Below are 22,692 nucleotides of genomic sequence, written 5' to 3'. Positions count from 1 at the left end.
ACTGTGTATGTGGATTAAGTTGGCTTGTTATTTGAGCAGCGTTCCTTCCAAAATAAGAGCTCATTCCATTGGATGCTTTTGAACCACACTTTGAGTTTACTTCCAGCACATGAAGTTTTGCATTGGCTGCTGCCAGTTCGGTTTCCAGAGCATGCCTTTCCTTTTCTCTTCTTAGTTCCTCTTCCTTGGCTTCCAGAGAATGTTTCCTTGTTAATGCTGCCAGTCGCTATGTTAGTGCTGCTTTATCAGCTTCAACTTGTATTCTTACAGAGGAAGTGGTTGATGATGCTTTGGATACATGAGAATTGGCTTTGGAATGAGACCCCTTAGGATATGAAATGTTTGAAACACTGTCCTCTGGATTAATCCCATCAGAAGCAACACCTTGGTTGTCTGGGGGTTCATTAACCTTTTCCAAGCCTTTGTATGAAAGCTTTACGTCTCGTGATGCAGCGGACACGGACATAGTGTCGCTTTTTGCTTTTAACACAGGGTTGGACATTTCCGTATCTATCAACTCCGCTGCCTTACACTCATTTAATTGCCACACCTTTTATTTTTCCTCTTCAACACAGAATATTGTCACACATCAGACATCTGGTTTGCATCAGCGCTTTTATGAATAAATGCTCTACTGCAGGGGTTTTCAAAGTGTGAGAGAGTGAGCCCCCCCTCAGAGAACAAATTTCAGTGGAGCCCCCCCCCCCCAAAAGAAATGTTCTAAATCCCTGTGTGTTTTGAAAGATCTTTTAATTATTTTACAAATTTAAACATATTTTTGAAACAGTCTAAAAATAATTGAGCATTTTTAAACACATTTTAACATCTTAATCCAGTGTCTTAATCCTGCTTCCTTTAAGCATGGATAGTAGTGACTGAGTGTGCAGCGGAGTGAGAAAGATAGGCAGACAGACTTGCCCAAATTATTGACTAGTTAAATGTCATTCACACACCCAGTGTTTTTTTGCTAGTGCCTCCAATGTCCTGCTGGAGGAAAATAGTAGCCAGTGGAGAACCAGACCCTCGTAGGGGGGTCCGGGGGTATGCCCCCCCGGGAGATTTTTTTTTCACCTTTTTAAAGTGAAATGCATGAATCTGGTGCACTTTGAGAGGACAATTAAGAGGCTAAATATGAGGAATTGTGAGTGAACAAATAACACTGGGTCTGATGAATTAGAAGCTATTGAAGAAAGACACTTCAATAGTGAAGAATTTCCATAAAAATATTAATTTAAAATAAAATGTATGCAGTGTCCTCTGGGTTGGGCTTGGTGCTCTTTTTATTTAACAAGACCTATTTCTCTGTAATATAATGAATGCATTTAGATGCAGTGAGAGGAACGAAGCAGAAGAACTATTGTCCAGCTATGCCGTGATCTTAATATAAAAAACTAAAACTAAATTTTATTTTTATTTTTATTTTTTTTCCCCACATATTCAAACCACTGCTCTACTGAATGAGCGTATCTGGTGATGACGTAGTGCGCGTCACCGTGCACAACCTGCTGGCTTGCAAACTTTTCAATTTATTTACAAATCAACTTGCCTACAGTGTGAAACAATGCCTCGAGCACTCCAATAGTGTTACTGTGTTCCAATACGGCTCCGAGAGGGAATCTTTTCACATACCAATCAGTTGGTTTTGAGCGATGTTCGCCGGCCAGCGGCTCCAGGTTGCGAGGTGTCTTTTCCGCATCAAAGGGTGAGCGATCCAAAAAACTTCACTGTCCAATGTCCACTTTGAGGGGGCTATCGTCGGGGGGAATACTTGAGGGAAGGTTTTTTACTATGTAGTGGCCATTTGTCCTCAATAAAACAATAACTTGAAAATAAAGAAATCAAACAAAACAACGTAATCAAAATAGCCACTGAGGCACTAGGGCAGGGGTGGCCAACCAGTCAGAGACAAAGAGCCACATTTTTTACTGTGTTACTGCAAAGAGCCACATCGTACACACGGGTACACACAGTGGCGATTCCAGGACATTTTGACTGGGGGTGGCCAAGGTGGGCCACAGAGTTAGAGTGGGGTGGCCATCGCACCCCTGAATGAATAGCATGTGATATGCTGTACAACCAATTCAAAGATGATTTATAATCCCAAATGCCCAAATCATGTTAGTATCCATTGTAATGTTTGTCAGAAAACTAAACCCCTGAAGGGGGGTCTGGGGGCATCCCCCTCAGAAGATTTTTTTGTGTTTTTAACATGTAATCTAAGCATTCTGGTGCATTCTGGCGAAGATAATAAAGGAAAAAGTCAATATTTATTTCAGCTCAGATGAATAGTAAAATTAGCAAGACAACATAACTTGCTAGCAGACAGATGCCTAACAACTGCACAGAGGGACGGATGACCACTAGCTTTTGACCAAATATCTTGCTAAAAAAATAAACCTTTATTTATGAAAGTCTGCCCTTGCTAAGAACATGTTACACTCGCTAACTACAAACTTTAATTTTTGTATTCAGATTTAAAAAATCTGTGCCTATACACATGCATGGGTGGCGCGCATGTCACAAGCACACTTATGCTGTTTTCAAGACCTTTGCTGACCAGAGACCAGTTCTAGTGGCCACAGTCCTACCATTAATTTAGTAATTGAAAATTGCAAACTGATCTCATATCAGTGGATTGGAGTGTTTGTGTGATGAACTACCTATCAAAAAAAGTTAAGAAAGAAAAAAAATACACATCATCTCTGAACTAGGATACATATCAGGAAAAAAATGTAATTAAAAAAATAAAATTAAAATAAAAAATAATTAAGATTTCAAGGGGGGGGGGGGGGGCGTTTTTTTTTCGCGGGGAGCTTGCACATGCATGCACAAGCATTATTTATTAAAAAAAAAAAAAAAAAAAAAAAAAAAACAGGGGGCCCCACACTAGGACTTAAAACGGGCCCCCAGATCGTTAAAGCCGCCCCTGTGATAATGACAGGACTGGACTCCTACAGTACTAAAGACGACAGGGCAGTCATTTTCAACAATGAACATTGTGTGCACTGCCTCACACACAAACTCTCAGTTCAACCAAGTCCACAAACAAAAATATAACAATTTAAAATAGCGTTTTTCTCTTACTATGCATGTTGCTTTGTGGGACTTACTTTTAGCATGGAGAGAGCTGAAGTGGCGCCGAAGATTTGAAGCCTTGAAATGCGCAAATGACACCTGGCATATAAGGCAGAATGGCCTGCCATAACGTTCAACAAAAAATATGAACTCTAGTTTACTCACGGAAAACCTCCCTCCAAGCTGAGCGGGCAGTTTTATGTTGCGTCCGCACCAAACGTTTGCGAACGTTATGTTGCGTTGCGAACAGGCATACACATAGGGCCTACACATTAATAAAATAAAAAATGAAATAATAGACAACATGTAAAACGAACGTAAGAGCCGCATGAAACGTTTGCGAACATGCACACACATAGGCCCACACAAAAAAAAAGTATAAAAAAAAAAAAATTATAATCACATAATTTGATATGAACTGAAGAGCCGCACGAAGCTGGGCAAAGAGCCGCATGCGGCTCGCGAGCCGCGGGTTGGCCACCCCTGCACTAGGGGGACGAATCTTACGCAGGGTAGGGAAAAGAGTCCACTGTCCAGTCGGGAATTTGCGTTTTGAAGGTTTAAGTTCCGATCTTTACAAGCAAACAAAGCACATGTACAACAGCGTGGAACTGGCCGCTTTATCTCCTTTGTCTCTCTCGTACAGCTGGTAAAAAACCATGACCCTACCCAGTGCCCGTCTTACCCATGCCCGCCTACCTCTATATATAGACACCTGGTGCGCCACAGCTGGCCACTAATTGCTAAACAAAAGCATAAATAAACTCAAATTAACTTTAACTAATAATGGAAACGAGAAATTAAACATTAAATAATCAAATCACACCCAGAGCCAGGACCGGCCGGAGGAGCACAGACGACGGGCAGCGAAACACAGACGCCAACAGCGACGCCACAGAGCAGACCGCCAGGCAGGGATAAATGATTAAAAACAGTTTAAAAACAATTAAAACGCAAATTGCATAGATTGCTTCTAACCGCCCCAAGACAATCTATCCGCAGTTCTCCCGAGGCGATCAAAAGCAACCCGCGTCTAAACATCGCAGTGCCCCCTACCCCAGCATGCACCCCAACACCACCACCCCCCGGCCACCCCCAGCCCAGAGCACACCAACGGCAGGCAGCGCCGCCGCCCCAATACCTCGCCCCCACCCCATCAGCCGACATGACCCACCCAGCCAAGCCCCGCAGGCCGCCGCGACCGCACGTCCGGAGGCATGATCACACCCCGCAAAAGCGGCGCCCACGATCAGACGCCAATTTGCCCCAGCCCGAGCGGCCAAGGCAGCCCACCGGAACAGCCACAGACTGGCACCTATCCCAGAGCAAACTCCCCCCCCAGCAGAGACCAGAGAACCGACCCCAGACAGGGTGACCCGCCACCAACCCCGCGCCAGTAGAGAGTTGGACGAGCGCTAATGTCGTGTGGTAACCGAATCTTCTCCATGCTGACAAAGACAAAGGCGAGGCTGGACAATTCAATGTTCCAAGTTTATTTCAGAGCTTCCATCAGACAATACAGAGGACTTGGTGGTAGCATGAGCAAGGAGGGCTGTCCCCCAAAAGCTAGCTAGCCCACGCCTGTGCGTAGTCTTATATCAAACCCTTGGCATGCTGGTTCTCCTAAAATAGGCATATGGTTTCATATCACAGGTCCCAGCAACGGATGACGTTTATCTATTAAAAGGTTGTTTTCGTCTCTCACAGTGACCGCTAACATTTAAAGGCCTTTGCTCAGCAAACTCTGGTATTAACCATTCAAAATCCACCACACTAACCAAAGGTTAATTCAAAGAGATAAGTCTTAAGTTTAGACTTGAACACCTCGACAGACTCAGATTGTCTGATCTCAATCGGGAGTGTGTTCCATAACGAAGGAGCTCGATACGAGAAAGCCCTGCTGCCGGCAGTTTTCTTAAAGCTCCCATATTATACACTTTTCGGTTCTATTATACACCATATTATATGGTCTTAGTGGTCCCTAATACGTTTTTCTTTAATTGTTTGCTGAAAAAAACTTTCAGATAATTTATTGTACTATGCTGATGTTCAGCTAATCTCACAATGGCCTATTTTAAAAAAAAGAGCTGCAGCTCCCCTCGTAAATATACAATCTTTGAGCTCCCCCCCGCCCCCTGTCCGGAAGCGAAGCCAGATACGCCTCGCCCTCTGTCTGTCAGGGCCGTGGACCAATAAGAAATAGGGGTGTGGGCTGCACAGTCGAAGCTTCTGGCTTTCCAGTTTGTGAGGTCAGAAAAGGGGAGAATTCTGACTGGAGTATATTGGGTGGGGGAGGGGTGGTGGTTTCAGAAAGGGGGAGAGTGAGAAAAGGAGAGTGTTATTTTTTTTAAAATATTTTGGCAGTCTCTAGGCACACCGTGGACCCATGGATATGTTAGAACACATTTAAAAAGTGCATTTAGCATAATATGTGACCTTTAACTCTGGGGACAGACAGGAGCTCTGCAGTCGTAGACCGTAGTGCCTGTGATGGGGTATACCGCACAATTAGGTCAGACAAATATGAAGGTGCAAGCCCATTTAATGCCTTATAGGTCAATAGCAGCACCTTAAATTCGGATCTGACATGAACCGGAAGCCAGTGGAGCGACGCAAGAACGGGGGTGATGTGGTCGTATTTTCTAGTTCTGGTCAAAAGCCTCGCCGCAGCATTTTGTACCTTTTGTAAGCTTAGAGGACTTGCCATGGGCAACCCAGACAGTAGTACGTTACAATAGTCAAGCCGAGAAGATACGAAGGCGTGTATTAATATTTCCGCATCAGCCATGGACAGACTGGATCGTATTTTTGATTTGTTTCGTAAGTGAAAAAACGCAGTTTTTGTAATCTCTTTGATGTGTTGATCAAAGGACAGGTTGGAGTCGAACTTAACACCAAGATTTCTTGCTGTTAAGCTTTGAGAGATAACGCAATTGTCGGAATTAATTGTCAGTTGCTCAAGCTGATTTCTAACGTGTGCGGGACCCATTAATAACAATTAATTTTTTTCTGAATTTAAGAGCAGAAAGTTTTGCGACATCCAGCTTTTAACAGCGGATAGGCAGGCCTCTAAATTAGCGATTTGAGTAACATCGTTAACTTTGACCGGGACAGAGCTGAGTATCGTCCGCATAGCAGTGAAAATTGACCCTGAAGCTACGAATAATTTGACCAATCGGAGAAACATACAAAGAGAAAAGCAGAGGTCAGAGAACAGACCCTTGAGGTACTCCGTATTTCACGTCAGTGAATATGGATGTAATGTTGTTGTAGGAGACGCACTGAGTTCTACCGGATAGGTATGATTTCAGCCAATCGTGGGCCGGCCCTGTAACGCCAAACAGGTTTTCCAGCCGATCCAGGAGTATGTCATTGTCGATGGTGTCAAACGCTGCATTGTGGTCCAACAATAGAAGCACCGAGGCTGTATTGGAGTCCATCATCAACAGAGTATCATTAACTACTTTAGTAAGCACGGTTTCGGTCGAGTGTCGTGCCCCAAAGGCAGACTGAAACGGTTCGAAAAGTTGATCCGAGAGCTCTACACCACTACACGTTCTAGTATTTTTGATAAAAATGGCCAATTTGACACTGGGCGACAATTACTCAGATCAGGATCCAAATTGGGTTTCTTGAGAAGGGGTTTCACCACCGCAGCCTTAAAGGAAGTGGGAACAGCACCAGTAATTAATGAAAGGTTGACATCATGTATTGTAGGACCCAGGGTTTGCCAGAGTTCTTTGAACAATTTGGCAGGCAAGGGATCAAGAAGGCAGGTCGTTGGTTTTGAGTTTGACTATTTGAGTCAGTTCTTCATACGCAACGGGCTCAAAGTTATTAAGTAAACCGCTTACACGCAGCTATCATGCAGTTCATTGTACCGAATGAACTGATTTGGTTTCTAATATTGGTAATTTTACTATCAAAATAGTCAATAAAATTGTGAGCAGTGTGGATTGAGCGATTTGATGATTGCGTTTTTTTTTAAGTTTTGGCAACAGTTCCATATTCTCAGTTGCCACATTGAGTTGGCATAATAATTCATGTTATCACACACACACACACACACACACACACACACACACACACAGGAGCTTGATTAAAAGCTTGAGTTGGTTTTACATTTGTAACAACAGTATAATAGGCTGATAATAAACATTTGGCAATTAGTCGACTATAGGCAAGATTCAATAATTAAAATCCACTATGTAAATTGTTGTGGTCATTTTGACATATCTATAACTTTGTACAAAACATTTGTCTTTGTGACAGTCACTGAATATAAGATTCAGCGTGGGACAGACAACCACAAACCTCAGAGGTGATTCTGCCACTGAACAACAAACGTAAAGACAGACTATTAATCCTAGTCCGTTTGTTTGAGCGAGCAGATGATCTCACGTATATTGTGGTTGGCCACTTACACTATTTGTCCAGAGGACAAGAAACTTATTGCCCACAATAAACATTCCTCGTAGACCATCTGGGTTTTCAGGAAAACCTCCCTTAAAGTCATATACATTTATAATTTATATTTAAAGTGAATATCTGAAAAGTACATAGTTACATTAAAAATTGCCATCACATGCATTGGGGGACAGCCCTACTACTGCACATGTGTACCTGATGAATGGTTTACACTTAAGTATAGGGGGATGCAGAAAGCTTTGTAAAGGATTTGTGAATAATTTATCAATGATTTGTTGATGAGCATTTCATGATTGACTAAAAGCTTTATAGATAACTTGTCAGGGTTTCAGGAAAAAGACGGACAAGAAGCCAATTGCTAGACACAAAACAGTTCAGGTGCAGCAACAAAGTTTAATAGGAAGTGGATGACAAACCAGGTAGTAAAACAGCGTGGCAACAAGTCCAGTTGGGGCAGGCAAAAGGGTCATCCAAAGCAAAAGTCCAAAAGACAGGTAGAAACACGAACAGGCAGGATCGGAACACAGGATGATATCTGAATGCTGGAGCGCTAGGTTTGACACTAGGACAATCTGGCAAGTGACTGAGGGAAATGGACTGGTATATAAACTGAGGGGCTGATTAGCAGATGGGGAGCAGGTGAGTAAGGGCAAGCCAGGTGAATGCAATTAACAGGGAGTGCAGAGCAGGAGGGAGTGGCCGGGTCTGAAATGACATGAAAGTTAGAAAGGAATCCAGGAAAACAAACTAAATACTGGCTGAAGTTGTGACATAACTTACAACACATTTGTGACATGTTAACATAGCATATGAATCATCTACACATATATACAAAATATATATTACCGTTTTATCAATGATTAGTTCATCCTTATCTAATGACTTCTATATAAATTATGAATCACTTATAAAGAACATTATTCTTAAGTGTTACCTGTATCTAAGCTAGTTTAGATAGCGAGATAACCTGTCTTTAAACCTTTAGTACGGGTCAAGCCACAAAATATGATGCCATTTGCTAGCATCTTTCTTCATAGCCTACCTTGATGCTCAATGCCGAGATCTTTTAAACTCCACTCCTACAGTTTGATGCTCAGGCTTTGTTTTAAACTGCTCAAAAACAAGCCTCAAGCTAAGCTTACCGTGAGCTCCCTCCAGAGCTATAAAAAACCTTAAACAACTGTTTTTACAGACCGAGTAGTACTTCTCGTAATGATTAAACAGAACTAAGTTTGTCAAAATCGACTGAGTGCGCCTTTAAAATTCAAATGCTCTCTTCTTTATTCATTCCATTAGGTTTAGAAGCCGACTAGCCTTCTTGACAATTCAACATGCCGGAGCCGAACTGCTCCCTTGCCGCCCTTCTCACAAATGGTACCACAGATTTCATCGAGCCGGGGTGTCCCGAGGCTGCCGTGTTGTGTGGGATGAATATCAGCTGGGTGTTGGCTAACGCTACAGAACAAGAGATGGCTGACCTGTGCTTGAGTGAGGCGGACTACATGGCCAGTTTTCTGGGGTTTTCGAGGTCCCCAAAATTCCTTCCCATCTGTCTCATCTACATCGTCATCTTCTTGGTGGGGGTCCTGGGCAATGCTCTGACTTGTACGGTCATTTGCCACTACAGGGTGATGCAGACGCCCACCAACTACTACCTGCTGAGCCTGGCCGTGTCTGACCTGCTGGTGCTGCTGCTGGGCATGCCGCTAGAGATCTATGATTTGTGGCAGAACTACCCTTTCCTGCTCGGGGAGGGCGGCTGCTACTTTAAAACCTTCCTCTTTGAGACCGTCATCTTCGCCTCCATCCTCAACGTGACAGCGCTGAGCGTGGAGCGCTACGTGGCCGTGGTGCACCCGCTCAAGGTCAGGCACTTAACCACACGTGCCCATGTCAAGAGGGTCATCTTGGTGCTGTGGGTGATGTCCATGTTGTGTGCTGTGCCCAACACCAGTCTGCACGGGATCGAGATGCTACCTCCAAAGTTTGGGCGACAGTTTCCTCGATCAGTGATCTGCAGTACGTATGGAATTGAAAAAAATTATCCTAAATGATTTTTAGAGACTAAAGGTGCGAACACACTGCACTCCGCGGCGCGGCGGTTGGCCGCGTGAATCGCAGGGTTCCGCGCCGCGTGATCATATTGGGTCATATTGTGTCCGCCGCCCGCCGCCCGACCGAGTAGCCTTCTCTACTCTGGGGATATGCCATGGGGGATATGCTGGTGCTGGTGCTAACTGGTGCTGAGGGGACCAGTCTGCTGTGCTGATGGTGCTTTACCCAAGCAAACCGGTGCTAACGGCGGCAAAAAGTTCAATGTTCTCAACCCCTGCGGCGGCCGCGCCGCGTGAACCGCTCGCCGCCGGCCGCCCATTCGCGCGGCGCCGCGTGAAATACATTGACTTTGTATGTAAACTCGCCGCGCAGCGGAGTGCAGTGTGTTCGCACCTTAACAATGACAATGCTAACATGCCAATGGTAAGAAACTTTGTTTAGTGTGTTGGAATGTTTACTTTTTGTAATTGCACTTAACTCAAATTGCAGTTGAGGATTAATTTAGCAAGTATTCGATGATAAACAAAAAAAATATCTGTCCATCCAATAGTTGTTGATACATTTCACTCAAAATTGCAGTTGCCAACATGAAGGTGATACAACAGGAAAAGTCAAGAGACAACTTCAGTCATTAGGGTAGCCATAGATGTCTATAGTACATTGTATATATATATTGAATATAGATGTTGAAATACCTACTGGGTAAGTGGAAATTTCATCTTCTGGAGCACCATGAATATCTGAACCAAATTCTAAGATGATCTATAATTGTATTAAATACAACAAATCACAGCCTGCCAATGTGATCCCCTTCTAAAGTCACAGGACCACAAAAGTCAGTGAACTCAACCTCTGGGGACCATGATATATAAAATTGTATAAAACTCTTTATAAAATTCAATGGCAATCCATTTAATAGTTGTTGACTTATTTTAGGTGGGACCAAAATGGTGCTCCGACCAATTGACTGACAGTGCCACCCCTTTACCTGTTCTGTCAGTGAGGCCTAAAAGAGCTAAGAGGTTTTGTAGTGGTCTATTAAGCTATAATTCCCATGGTGTACCTGGGATCAGGGTCATTCTCACAAATCTACTCCCCCCCTGTTACATTTCAATTCACAGATGTGGTGAAGCCAACCTGGATATACAACCGGATCATCCTGATTTCCACTGTGCTCTTCTTCCTGCTCCCCATGCTGATCATTAGCATTCTCTACCTGCTCATTGGCTTGCAGTTGCACAATGACAAGGAGTTGACCCTGATAGACAACAGGTGCTATGGACCTGCAAGTCTTTCTAAGTCCAACAAGCAGAAGCTAAGAAAACGTAACCTGCAAGTCACCAAAATGCTGTGTAGGTGTTGTCTAGTTTTTTTCTCTATGCTGCTTAAAGCTAGGTAGTGCTTAACTTTTTAATATGAATGAATGGCGGCTATACATTGCCAAATTACCTGACAAAAAGTTGATTAAGCCTATTAGGTCAGTATGGCAGCGTTTACAAACTGGTGTCGCCCACAGACTTTCGGGCAGGCTCTCAGAAAAAAACCCAAGAAGTGTTTCAGTTGTTGATTCTACTGAGAATAAAGAACCTAGGCATACAAAAGAAGGATTAAAGTCCATGTACGATCACCAAAAGGCTTACCTCATGTAGATTTGGTGAGTCAGTGTTGTTGTAATTCCTCAGAATTCCTAATGGGGGCAACAGAAGTTATGCACTATTGCTTCAAAAGGAGAAGCAATAGTATTGTCAGGTTGCCTGTCGTCAATGAATAAAGTGATTTCAACATGTCTAGGAATATCATGGGTGTATACAGTATGTATTTGTGTGAAAGCTTCTGTTTGCCTGTTGTCAATCTATCTGCCCAGTTGAGTACCATTGACCTTTACACTGTCCATCTGGCCTGTCCAGGTGTGCTGGTGGTTGTCTTTTGCCTTTGCTGGGCTCCCTTCCATGTGGACCGCTTGATGTGGAGCTTCATTGAGACCTGGTCCACACAGCACCACCAGGTCTTCGAGCTGGTCCACATCATCTCTGGAGTCTGCTTCTACCTGAGCTCTGCCATCAATCCCATCCTCTACAGCCTCATGTCCACCAGGTTCAGAGAAATGTTCAGTCACATCACTTGCTATTCCAAAAGCTGGCCCCGACAACACTCCAGCTTACAGATGACCCAACGCAGCACCTTGAGAGACAAAATGTCCAACAGTGTGAAAGGGACCGCTGGGCCAAAGGATGTCCAGGAACTTCCTACTAGACAGATGGGTGACAAGCTCAAGGAAAATGTCATACATGAGGAGAGAAATGCAACTCATAAAGAGAATGAGCTCCTCTGTAGAACTCAAAGAAATGAAGAGTATATGCCAAGGAGCGCTGAAGATGTGCCAGAGGATTGTGATAGCCCAACGACACCTTGTTAGGAGACTTTGTGTTTGCTTTTCCTTTACATTGTCCCTCGTCTGTACATATACAGTATGTAGCCCATTTGAACTTCAGATGGGAAGGTCTTCACCACGAATGGAAAGATATTATCGTTAAGTTGCAGGGAATGTCGTTGTCCTGTATGGACAGAACCATGTGACCAAAGGCTACGTGACAAGCCTTAAGAGACGTACTTAGAGAAAAGTAAACATACTTAAATGCTGCACATTCTGCAACTGTATCTGGAACCCTTCCAGACTGCAAAAATATCAACAGGAACTCAAATTCCATTTTAAGAAAGGACCAACAAAACATTCCACTGGATGAAGCAAAAGGTGATGAGATCGACTCGTTTGAGGTAATGTTTCGGTTGAACAATGGAATTATCATATAAATGGTACAACGGCATTTTATGCATTGGAAATGCCATTAGCTGTCTCCAAAGCATTTCTATTTGTTATCGGGAGAATGAATTTATTGTGTAAACAATATTGTATAATGTTATGCATAACATTTCCAGGCTTGCTCATTTACTATTGTACAGCGCCAAGTGCCAACTTTAACAGGCTTTCACGGCCAAGAATGATAACACACACACGGCTCCTGTTTAAAAAGCAAAAGCATTTGTCTTGAAAGGAACCGGAGGTGAAAATGAAAGTCAACAGAGAGAAGATGGGGAAAAATACAAGATGGACTATCTATTCTGTGGTATTTATGACCAGGGACAAAGCAGATTAGTCATTTACTTTACAATTATTTCAGCTATATACTGAAGCATAATTATTTCAAAGGCAACATTTCCACACGTTTCTCTAATTGTTATTGATTAATATTCGTACAACTCATCAGAGTACAATATAAGTTATTGTATATATTGTTTAAATCTTTACAATTACTTTTATGAATTTAGAAAAGGTTTCTGCCAGGTTTGATGTGTTACATGTAAATGTTTTTGTTGTTTTGTGTATTAATTTGCTTGAACATATTGCAAATTGCATTCAAGACATTGCCTGTATAAAGAGCATGTGAATATTTATAAGGTATTTTATTAATGCGCATGATCTGATGCAATAGTATCTGCTTTTTAATGTAAGCGTGCATATTTTTCTTTGTGTGTACCCTTGACATATTGCAGAATACATGTGTTTCCATGACCTGATTTTGGACATAAGACCTACCAATAGAGGTATTGTTCTCATTACTGGTTTGACTGGGAAACACTTTTCATGTTCGGGCTACTACGGGGCAACCGAGAAATGGCTTGTGTGTTACCAGCATGGATAAAGTGCTGCTCAGACAATACATGTTATTTATGAGTAACCAGGTCTACCAGGAGCCACACCAAACCTTTCTACTCACCTGCCTCATCTCAACTATGGGTGACACACACACTGGAAAAACAAATTTCAATCCTGTTATTCTGTAATAATTTTACATGCTGTCTCTGTTCCAAATTGTTTTGAATTTATCGTATCGCGCTAGAATTATCTTTATCATCAAATGATTGTATTGTTGTAATTGGTGTATACAGGCCCCCTTCAGCTGTTACTAGCTCCTTAAACGATCTAGCACATATGCTCTCCTGTTATGTAAATAGAGAGGTATTTGTGATGGGTGATTTTAATGTTGACTGGCTTTCTGGTACCTCTGAATCTTTCAAAGAAATCTGTAGCAACGTTAATCTTACACAATTAATAACTCAGCCCACAAGACCCAACCCAAAAAACCCAGCAAAATCAACTTTAATCGATTTAATCTTATCAAATAAAATAAATAAAATAGTCTCAGCTAGTGTCTTTGACCTTGGGATCTGTCTCTGCTGTGACTTTGGTTATAAACAACATAGTTATAGCCTTAGACAAGAAAAAGCACTGTGCAGCACTGATCTTTCAAAGGCCTTTGATACTGTTGACCACCATTTGCAGAGGCTGCATGAAATTGGCTTTGATCATTCTGCATGTAGCTGGTTAAGGGACTATCTCTCTGACAGCAGTCAGTTAAACTCGGAAGATGCCAATCTGAGTTTTTAACTGTTACAAATGGTGTCCCACAGGGCTCAATTTTAGGACCAGTTCTTTTCACAATTTATATAAATAACATTGTTTCATTGCTAAAAAACTGTCACGCCCATTTGTATGCTGACGACACAGTGCTGTATTGCATTTATGATTCGGTGCGCCAATCTATTCAGAACCTTCAAAGCTCTTTTAACACCCTGCAGGACTGTCTAGTGGACCTCAGGCTTGTTCTTAATACAGACAAAACCAAATGTATGTGTTTCTCCAGAGCAAGAACTACAAATTTTAATGATTTTAATATTTTTACAAAGAATGGATTTTTAATTGAAATAGTCACAGAGTACAAATATCTCAGCATCTGGTTAGATGATAAACTCACTTTTAATTTTCATATAAAAAAATCTTGTTTTTCGACTACGACAAAAATTGGCTATTTTTATAGGAACAAAACCTCCTTCCCTTTATTTAGTAGGAAAAGGATTATTGAGGCAGTTTTCATGTCTGTCCTTGATTACGGTGATGTGGTTTATCGGCATGCATCACATTGATGTCTTACTCCTAGACTCTGTTTTTCACTCTGCTTTAAGATTCATCACAGGAGATGCTTATGACACACACCATTGTCTTTTATATGAAAAGGTTGGCTGGTCCTCTTTTAAAGCAAGACGTGATGCACATAGGCACATTTTTATTTAAAAAGCCTTGACCGGGAAGCTTCCCCGTTATTTAACAGAAATGCTGCAAATTTTAGATGGGCTTTATCAGACCTGCTCCACTGACATGCTTATGCTTCATGTTCCACAAGCCCGGTCTGAGCTGGGAAAGACAGCTTTTAGCTTCAGTGCCCCTGACTCCTGGAACAGCTTACAGCAACAAATTAAAATGAATACCATGATATCCTTTAGCGAATTTAAACATGCTGTCTTGAATCTGCCAAACTCTGGCTGTAACTGTTTTAATTAGACTATGTTGTACTTACCAACTTAATTCTGTTCCTAGTCACTCTACATCTCTGTCTGGGATGTTTCTCTTTACCAGCTTGTTGTGTATTTGTATTGTATATTGTGTTCGTATTTTAGTTTTTTGTTTCTCAACATCATTGTAAATGAGGGTCACCCCTCAATGAAATATCGAGTATAAATAAAGGTTAAATAAAAATGTGTACAAATGGAGATGATGACAATGAGGGGTAGAGGCTGTACGGGGGAAGATGTTGTCACCAGATCAATAATATGGGGAAAGAAATGAACTAATAATCAGGGGGAGGAAAGAAGCCAAAGATGAGCTATAACTGATGGATACTGACCAATCCCTTGTTTGTGTGCCACACCTTCAGTCATGGACAGCAACATTCCCGCAACTGCCATCACCATAACACAAAAATACACTGATTTGCCCACAATCTCTGCAAATAGACTTGTTTAAAAGGCCACATCACAGTATCACCAAAGCAATGTTATTCTTTAAAGGATGAGGTTATTACTGCCATCCGTGGTATTCGGATATGATGATGTATGAAGCAGACAATATCGTTCAACCAGAATAGTAATAATAGGAACAGTATAAGGGTTCTGTGAAATTAAAGCACAAATCAACCCAAATATGTTTCATCATGACTATTTTCTCAAAGAGTTGATCAGAGCTGGTGCAACTTTTAGACGGTGAAAACCTTAAAATCCCACATTTTGAAACAAGAGTCAATGTGGTGCCCAGTTATATATATATATTTTTAGGGGGGATTAACTAATTTAAGTTTTTCGGCTTAATATCAGTGGTTTTGTACTCCTTGCTGCATGTCTTCTCCCTCTTTTGTCTGCTTCCTTTCAACCTTCAATATCCTATCTTATAAAGCACGAAAAATGCCAAAATATCATCTTTAAGAAAAGAATAGTACATTATATCGCTGTTTGCCACTTTTGCCCCAGCGGGAATAAATCTACGATAACTCTGGTTATTTCTGTAAGGTTTGACATGTTCTTTCAGTGTGCATGTGTGTCCAAGACGTGCCTGTAAGGTTAATTAAAAACCCTCAACATAGAGAGTACAATGCAGTGACACGGTGTGAAGTGCGTACTTCCTACAGTGACCCTGAACAGGGTAAGTTGGTGTAGAGAATGAATGGATGGAATGTAATTGGAAAAATAAAGTCTGAATACTAATGCCTTGTCCACAGATGCAGAGGGTGAACGTGGACATGAGTAGAATATATTTTCTTGTAAAGAGACCTGGGGCCTCATTTATAAACGTTGCGTACGCCCAGAAGAGGGCGCACGCCAATTTCTAAGCAAATATTGGGATTTATAAAAACCAAACTTGACGGGAGATGTGCGGTCCTCCACGCAAACTCTGACCCATGCGTACGCACAGAAAGTGGAGAAAGGAGAAACGGCGACTCCGTCGGCACATGTATGAAGTGCGAGAACGAATGTGTTTGTGTAAAATGTATCCAGATAGGCCTATTATAAGCCATGTAGGTCTATCATATATTGGGAGTTCCTTTGCAAAACGGATGAAGCCATTCTTACAACTAATGAACAAATGCCTCCACGGATTTTTCCATGGAGTGATACCAACAAAAACAAAACGAATTAGGATCTTAAATAGCCTACAAACGGAGACATATGAGTGCAAATAAAAACAAAATAGCAACGTTCGAATAAGCTCTGCAGTTATTAAAGAATAACCTATCTGCATGTTGTGGAATTAATTCTGATAATATTGAGGTGGAATACAGCCTATTACTTTTACACTGACGCTGTTCTCGATGCCTCAGTCAGGCAGACAGGAGTGCACCTTTTCATACACTAATGATAAGCCTACTGTACATCACATAGGCTACTGTGATTTTTTCACGGCTTTTAGTCCGTTTTATCTATGTGTTTTTCTTTGTGTTTAAGCACGTCGCAATTGTGTTTTGAAAGGGACTGTGAAGTTTATTATTAACCCTCCGCCGCCCGTCACTGCCCCGGGATGAATTCTCCGAATCTGTATCTCATGGGGGGTCTCAGTGCCCCCCGCTCGTGGCACAAACACTGTTGTGTGAGGATATGCACTTGTTTGCGTCCACTTTTATGTCGGATCACTTCTTTTTATTTCGGCCACAGCGTTCACAGAGATCGCCACAGGCTGCACTCTATCGCCTTTACGCTCACACTGCCACCAAACTATATTTTCCCTGTTCGCCACTTCTCCAACGGGTACTTCGGGGTGACCGCAGTGATCCACACCGTGTGGAGTTTATTTTTCCATTTCCCTTTCAGTCGGCGATTGCCACTACCGCCTTCATGCACTCAGTAAATGATATTAATTCGGGCGTGTCGATGACTATGTATGGGTAAATATGGGCGGTACGTGAAGCCCGCAAAGGCTGCGCCACATTTAGAGTAGATTGTGATTTATAAAGGGAAACAGGCGTAGGACGTGAGTGCGCACTGTTTTATAAATCCGAATATTTTTGTTCGCACGTACATCCTACATTTCTTCCGTACGCCAGCTTCCACGTGAATCCCACGCAAAGCTTTATAAATGAGGCCCCCGGGGCCTCATTTATAAACGTTGCGTACGCCCAGAAGAGGGCGCACGCCAATTTCTAAGCAAATATTGGGATTTATAAAAACCAAACTTGACGGGAGATGTGCGGTCCTCCACGCAAACTCTGACCCATGCGTACGCACAGAAAGTGGAGAAAGGAGAAACGGCGACTCCGTCGGCACATGTATGAAGTGCGAGAACGAATGTGTTTGTGTAAAATTTATCCAGATAGGCCTATTATAAGCCATGTAGGTCTATCATATATTGGGAGTTCCTTTGCAAAACGGATGAAGCCATTCTTACAACTAATGAACAAATGCCTCCACGGATTTTTCCATGGAGTGATACCAACAAAAACAAAACGAATTAGGATCTTAAATAGCCTACAAACGGAGACATATGAGTGCAAATAAAAACAAAATAGCAACGTTCGAATAAGCTCTGCAGTTATTAAAGAATAACCTATCTGCATGTTGTGGAATTAATTCTGATAATATTGAGGTGGAATACAGCCTATTACTTTTATACTGACGCTGTTCTCGATGCCTCAGTCAGGCAGACAGGAGTGCACCTTTTCATACACTAATGATAAGCCTACTGTACATCACATAGGCTACTGTGATTTTTTCACGGCTTTTAGTCCGTTTTATCTATGTGTTTTTCTTTGTGTTTAAGCACGTCGCAATTGTGTTTTGAAAGGGACTGTGAAGTTTATTATTAACCCTCCGCCGCCCGTCACTGCCCCGGGATGAATTCTCCGAATCTGTATCTCATGGGGGGTCTCAGTGCCACCCGCTCGTGGCACAAACACTGTTGTGTGAGGATATGCACTTGTTTGCGTCCACTTTTATGTCGGATCACTTCTTTTTATTTCGGCCACAGCGTTCACAGAGATCGCCACAGGCTGCACTCTATCGCCTTTACGCTCACACTGCCACCAAACTATATTTTCCCTGTTCGCCACTTCTCCAACGGGTACTTCGGGGTGACCGCAGTGATCCACACCGTGTGGAGTTTATTTTTCCATTTCCCTTTCAGTCGGCGATTGCCACTACCGCCTTCATGCACTCAGTAAATGATATTAATTCGGGCGTGTCGATGACTATGTATGGGTAAATATGGGCGGTACGTGAAGCCCGCAAAGGCTGCGCCACATTTAGAGTTGATTGTGATTTACAAAGGGAAACAGGCGTAGGACGTGAGTGCGCACTGTTTTATAAATCCGAATATTTTTGTTCGCACGTACATCCTACATTTCTTCCGTACGCCAGCTTCCACGTGAATCCCACGCAAAGCTTTATAAATGAGGCCCCTGGCCCACATAATAATAATATACAAAACACAAACTGAAGGCATTCTCTCTCCCTTCCTCCTGTAATTTGCTCGTAGGCTACCGCATACCGACCTACGTATCTGTCAACGTTGCGCCACTACCTTATTCAGTTGGGTAACTGGCACAACAAGCTCACATTTTTGCAGGAAAATGTGCTACGGAGAATATCGGTGCAAGCTAAAAGGTGACCCGGAGATATTTAATATTGGTAAATGAAAGGGGAAAAGGAAAAAAAGGATACCAACATAACATTGATTATATTCTTCAAAGGTTTCGAATTTTCCTCGTTATGACGGAGAGTGAGATTAGCACCAAAATGCAATTTACACACAAGCTATTTCACAAAAGATAATCCCATCACACAGGATTTCTGTAGGAATTGCATCTTCCTTATGGTTATAAGTCTGATGCTCTTGCTCATGCTAAAAAGACTCTTACACACCTGCAAAGTCTTGAGGGAGAAACTGAAATATTAGATTTATTGGCCATGTAATTGTGTAGAAATACTTGTGCTCCACAGTGAATATAATATAACCCTATGATTTTTTTCCAATCGCCTGACTTTTCCTCTCATACCAGCAAGAGTGTGGTTGTATAACATTTACACTGCACTGTCTTTATTCCCTGTGAACACTCTGAGTGGTTTCAGCTAATTAGCACAGCAAAGCACAGTCTAAGTTGGGAGACACATATCTCTTTCCCTGAAATGAACTAATACAACAAGAAAGGCCCATACTGTAAAGTGCATTGGTACCTTAAGGAATTGTTCTTATCCACTATTGAGGGCGCAATTAATTCTTTTGGGAAGACTTTTTTACTTTTATATTGCATCAGTGCTCAATTGCAACAGATGTAACCCATTCCTTGCATAATAATACTCATAATAATAATACTGGGAAGAACAAAAGGTAGGCCTATTTGCAGCCTTGCTGCTTAGCCCCTAATGAATGTTCAATGGTATCAGATTTCTCATGAAAATGAACGAATAACACAAAGCTATTGATATGAATTAAGTCTCGATAATAAAGCAAATTGAATATCAGTCTGAAATGGTTAATGGTTCCGTATGTTCCAAGCCTTTATAAATGTTGCTTGACTTTCATCTGCGCTCGAGGCCTCATTTAATCTGATGGGGGTGCTGCCCTTTCTTTTCAGGCTGAGCACTGGGCAGTATCTTCATCTGTTGTTTTCTTCCAGCAGATCACCAGCAATGTCCTCCTATTTTCACTTTTACTGCTGTTGAATTGGTTTCCATGCGTTATTCAAATATTTTTAAATGTTTGATCTTTGGATCCATCTTTCGGTTCTTTTGGTCTCTTCCTTCATTTAGACCCATTGTGTGCTAATTCTTGGGGTTTGGGCTTTTTAGTAAGTGTCTGCGTTAGCCCTATTTATCCTTCATCTTTTCATCTACTTCAGTCTCTTCATTATCGCCATCATCAGACAGCCTCGAGCAGAGCTGTCTGATCGCAATCGTGAGCTCCTTTCTCACATAAACTCTGGAAATTATCCAGAGAATCTAACCGGGAGAATTTTTGGGAACTACCATGCCACAGATGCAGCACACAGTAGGCAATTGTGGGGGTGGATCACATTCAAATATGTTACGCCCATCCCGCTGCCAGTGGCGATTCTCTCTTTTTTTTTTTATATATATATTTTTTTTCCTGATATGTAGCCTAGTTCAGAGATGATATGTATTAATTTTTTCTCTTAACTTTAACTTTTTTTTGATAGGGAGTTGCCACGTTCATCACACAAACAGTCAAATCCACTGATATGAGATCAGTTTGCAATTTTCAAGAACTAAATTAATGGTAGGAGGACTATGGCCACTAGAACTGGTCTCTGGTCAGCAAAGGTCTTGAAAACAGCATAAGTGTGCTTGTGACACGCATGCCACCCTTGCACGTGTATGGGCACATGCCCCAGCAGATTTTTGAAATCTGAACAAAAAAATAAAAGTTTGGAGTTAGCAAGTGTAACATGTTCTTAGTAAGGGCAGAATTTCATAAATAAAGGTTTATTTTTTTAACAAGATATTTGGTCAAAAGCTAGTGGTCATCCATCCCTCTGTCCAGTTGTTAGGCATCTGGCTGCTAGCAAGTTATGTTGTCATGCTAATTTAACTATTCATCTGAACTGAAATAAATGTTGACTTTTTTCTTTATTCTCTTCGCCAGAATGCACCAGAATGCTTAGATTACATGTTAAAAACACAAAAAAATCTGACAAACATAACATACTAACATGATTTGGGCATTTGGGATTATAAATCATCTTTGAATTGGTTGTACAGCATATCACATGCTATTCATTCAGGTGTGCGGGCCACCCCACTCCAGCTCGGTGGCCCACCTTGGCCACCACAGTCAATTTCCTGGAGACGCCACTGCCCCCCGCCCCTGACCCTAGGGGGCCACCTGGGTAAAGCCCGGGTAAAGTCAGGGTTGAACAACCCTGGCATTTGTGTTCAAACATACAGCTCACTCGGGTCACTTTTAGTAACAGTGCATGTGTGAAAGGATCATGCTAGCAGGCACACGGTTTCAGTTTTACCAAAAAGTCCATTTTAATAATGTAATCTGATATTATATGATCTCATAGTACACTATTGGGTTCTTGCGCAAATAAATTCAAATATCAGGATTAAAAAACTGCTAAGGTGTTGATGGTCCCCCTAGACACTGAACAGGGTGTCGTATGTTATTTCCTACGATGACTGGGTGCATCCTTTTTAGCAATTTGTCCCTGAACTTTGTAAGTTGCTACCTCTGGTGAATGTCAAACAAGGCTATGAACAGCTTTCAAGTGACAAGCAGCGTCAGCCTTTACGAGTCACTTGATCAGTATAATCAAATCAAAGACAGCTGACCTAATATTCCGTGAGTAATCTTAATTTATTGTTGAATCTCTGTGAAACCCTAAGTGTCCAAATATCATCTGAATAATCATGGCATTTGCTAAAAATAGCCGACATGTCACTTCACTCTAGTCTCTACAAAGCTGCGACTTCAAGTTCAAGTTTTCCGTCACTGTGCTTCGACAAAGCAAGACAGCCTTTTGTTGTTGTCCGCCAACAAAGTAGTGTACAGATTACTATTTCATCTTTGAGTCAGTGAGGATGTGTTGCTCTTGTAAAAGCGAACTATTGGTATTGCAGTGGGCTTGTTATTGCAGGGTAAAGCACATCTGTTTAGAGAAGTAGCAGAAGAATTTCCAAATATGGAAGTCCTTGCCATCCACACTGTTCTCTGTGATAAGCAAGTATTTATTGTTGGGCTGATGGGGGGAGCACAAGGAATAAGATGCATATGTCAACAGTAGCTTTGAGTTAAGCCACACATCTTCACCAATTAAATGAACGTTGCATTGTCTTTTGTGTTTTATACAAGATAAAATAGAATAGAATTGAGACACTGCTAAATCATGATTGTTGGGTTTGGGCAACAGAATCGTATTTCCTCCAACAATGATGCATGTTTAAAAAAACACTGTTCTCGTCCTTTCATTGCACCCATCTTATTAAGAACTGATTTACAATTCTTCTACAACAGCATGGGAAGGCAAATAGCCCAATGAGATACAATTTCAAGCACAGAGGACCGTAAACCAGAAAATTGCAGAATATTATATTAGACTTTAATACTCCAATTCCCTATAACTATGCAAAATTGGTCTCAGCCAATTTGAACACGAAAACAAAGTGTTGCGAGACAAATATGAACTAACTAAAAAGCCGATAGCACAGAGGTTTGGTGTTGTAATTTGTGAGACAGTGTTCAGTGTACATTACCTGAAGGGGGTGCAGTTAATTAGATGGTGTTAATGTGGT

At 41.8% G+C, this 22,692-nt stretch overlaps 1 protein-coding gene across 1 annotated transcript; it reads left to right on the top strand.

Moving 5' to 3' along the window:
- Window positions 1–8,834: 8,834 nt before the first annotated feature.
- On the top strand, window positions 8,835–11,974 carry LOC307255430 (neuromedin-U receptor 1-like; the record flags this gene model as incomplete). The annotated part of the gene is made up of 3 exons (XM_080034112.1): window positions 8,835–9,522; window positions 10,680–10,910; window positions 11,466–11,974. 3 exons carry the CDS (start codon window positions 8,835–8,837, stop codon window positions 11,972–11,974), a joined length of 1,428 nt encoding a protein of 475 aa, XP_079890238.1.
- Window positions 11,975–22,692: the final 10,718 nt, after the last annotated feature.

This window comes from Ammodytes marinus (genome assembly GCF_949987685.1).
Source record: "Ammodytes marinus genome assembly, chromosome: 9".
Classification (NCBI taxonomy): Eukaryota; Metazoa; Chordata; class Actinopteri; order Uranoscopiformes; family Ammodytidae; genus Ammodytes; species Ammodytes marinus.
This window is presented reverse-complemented; position numbering and strand designations above follow the sequence as displayed.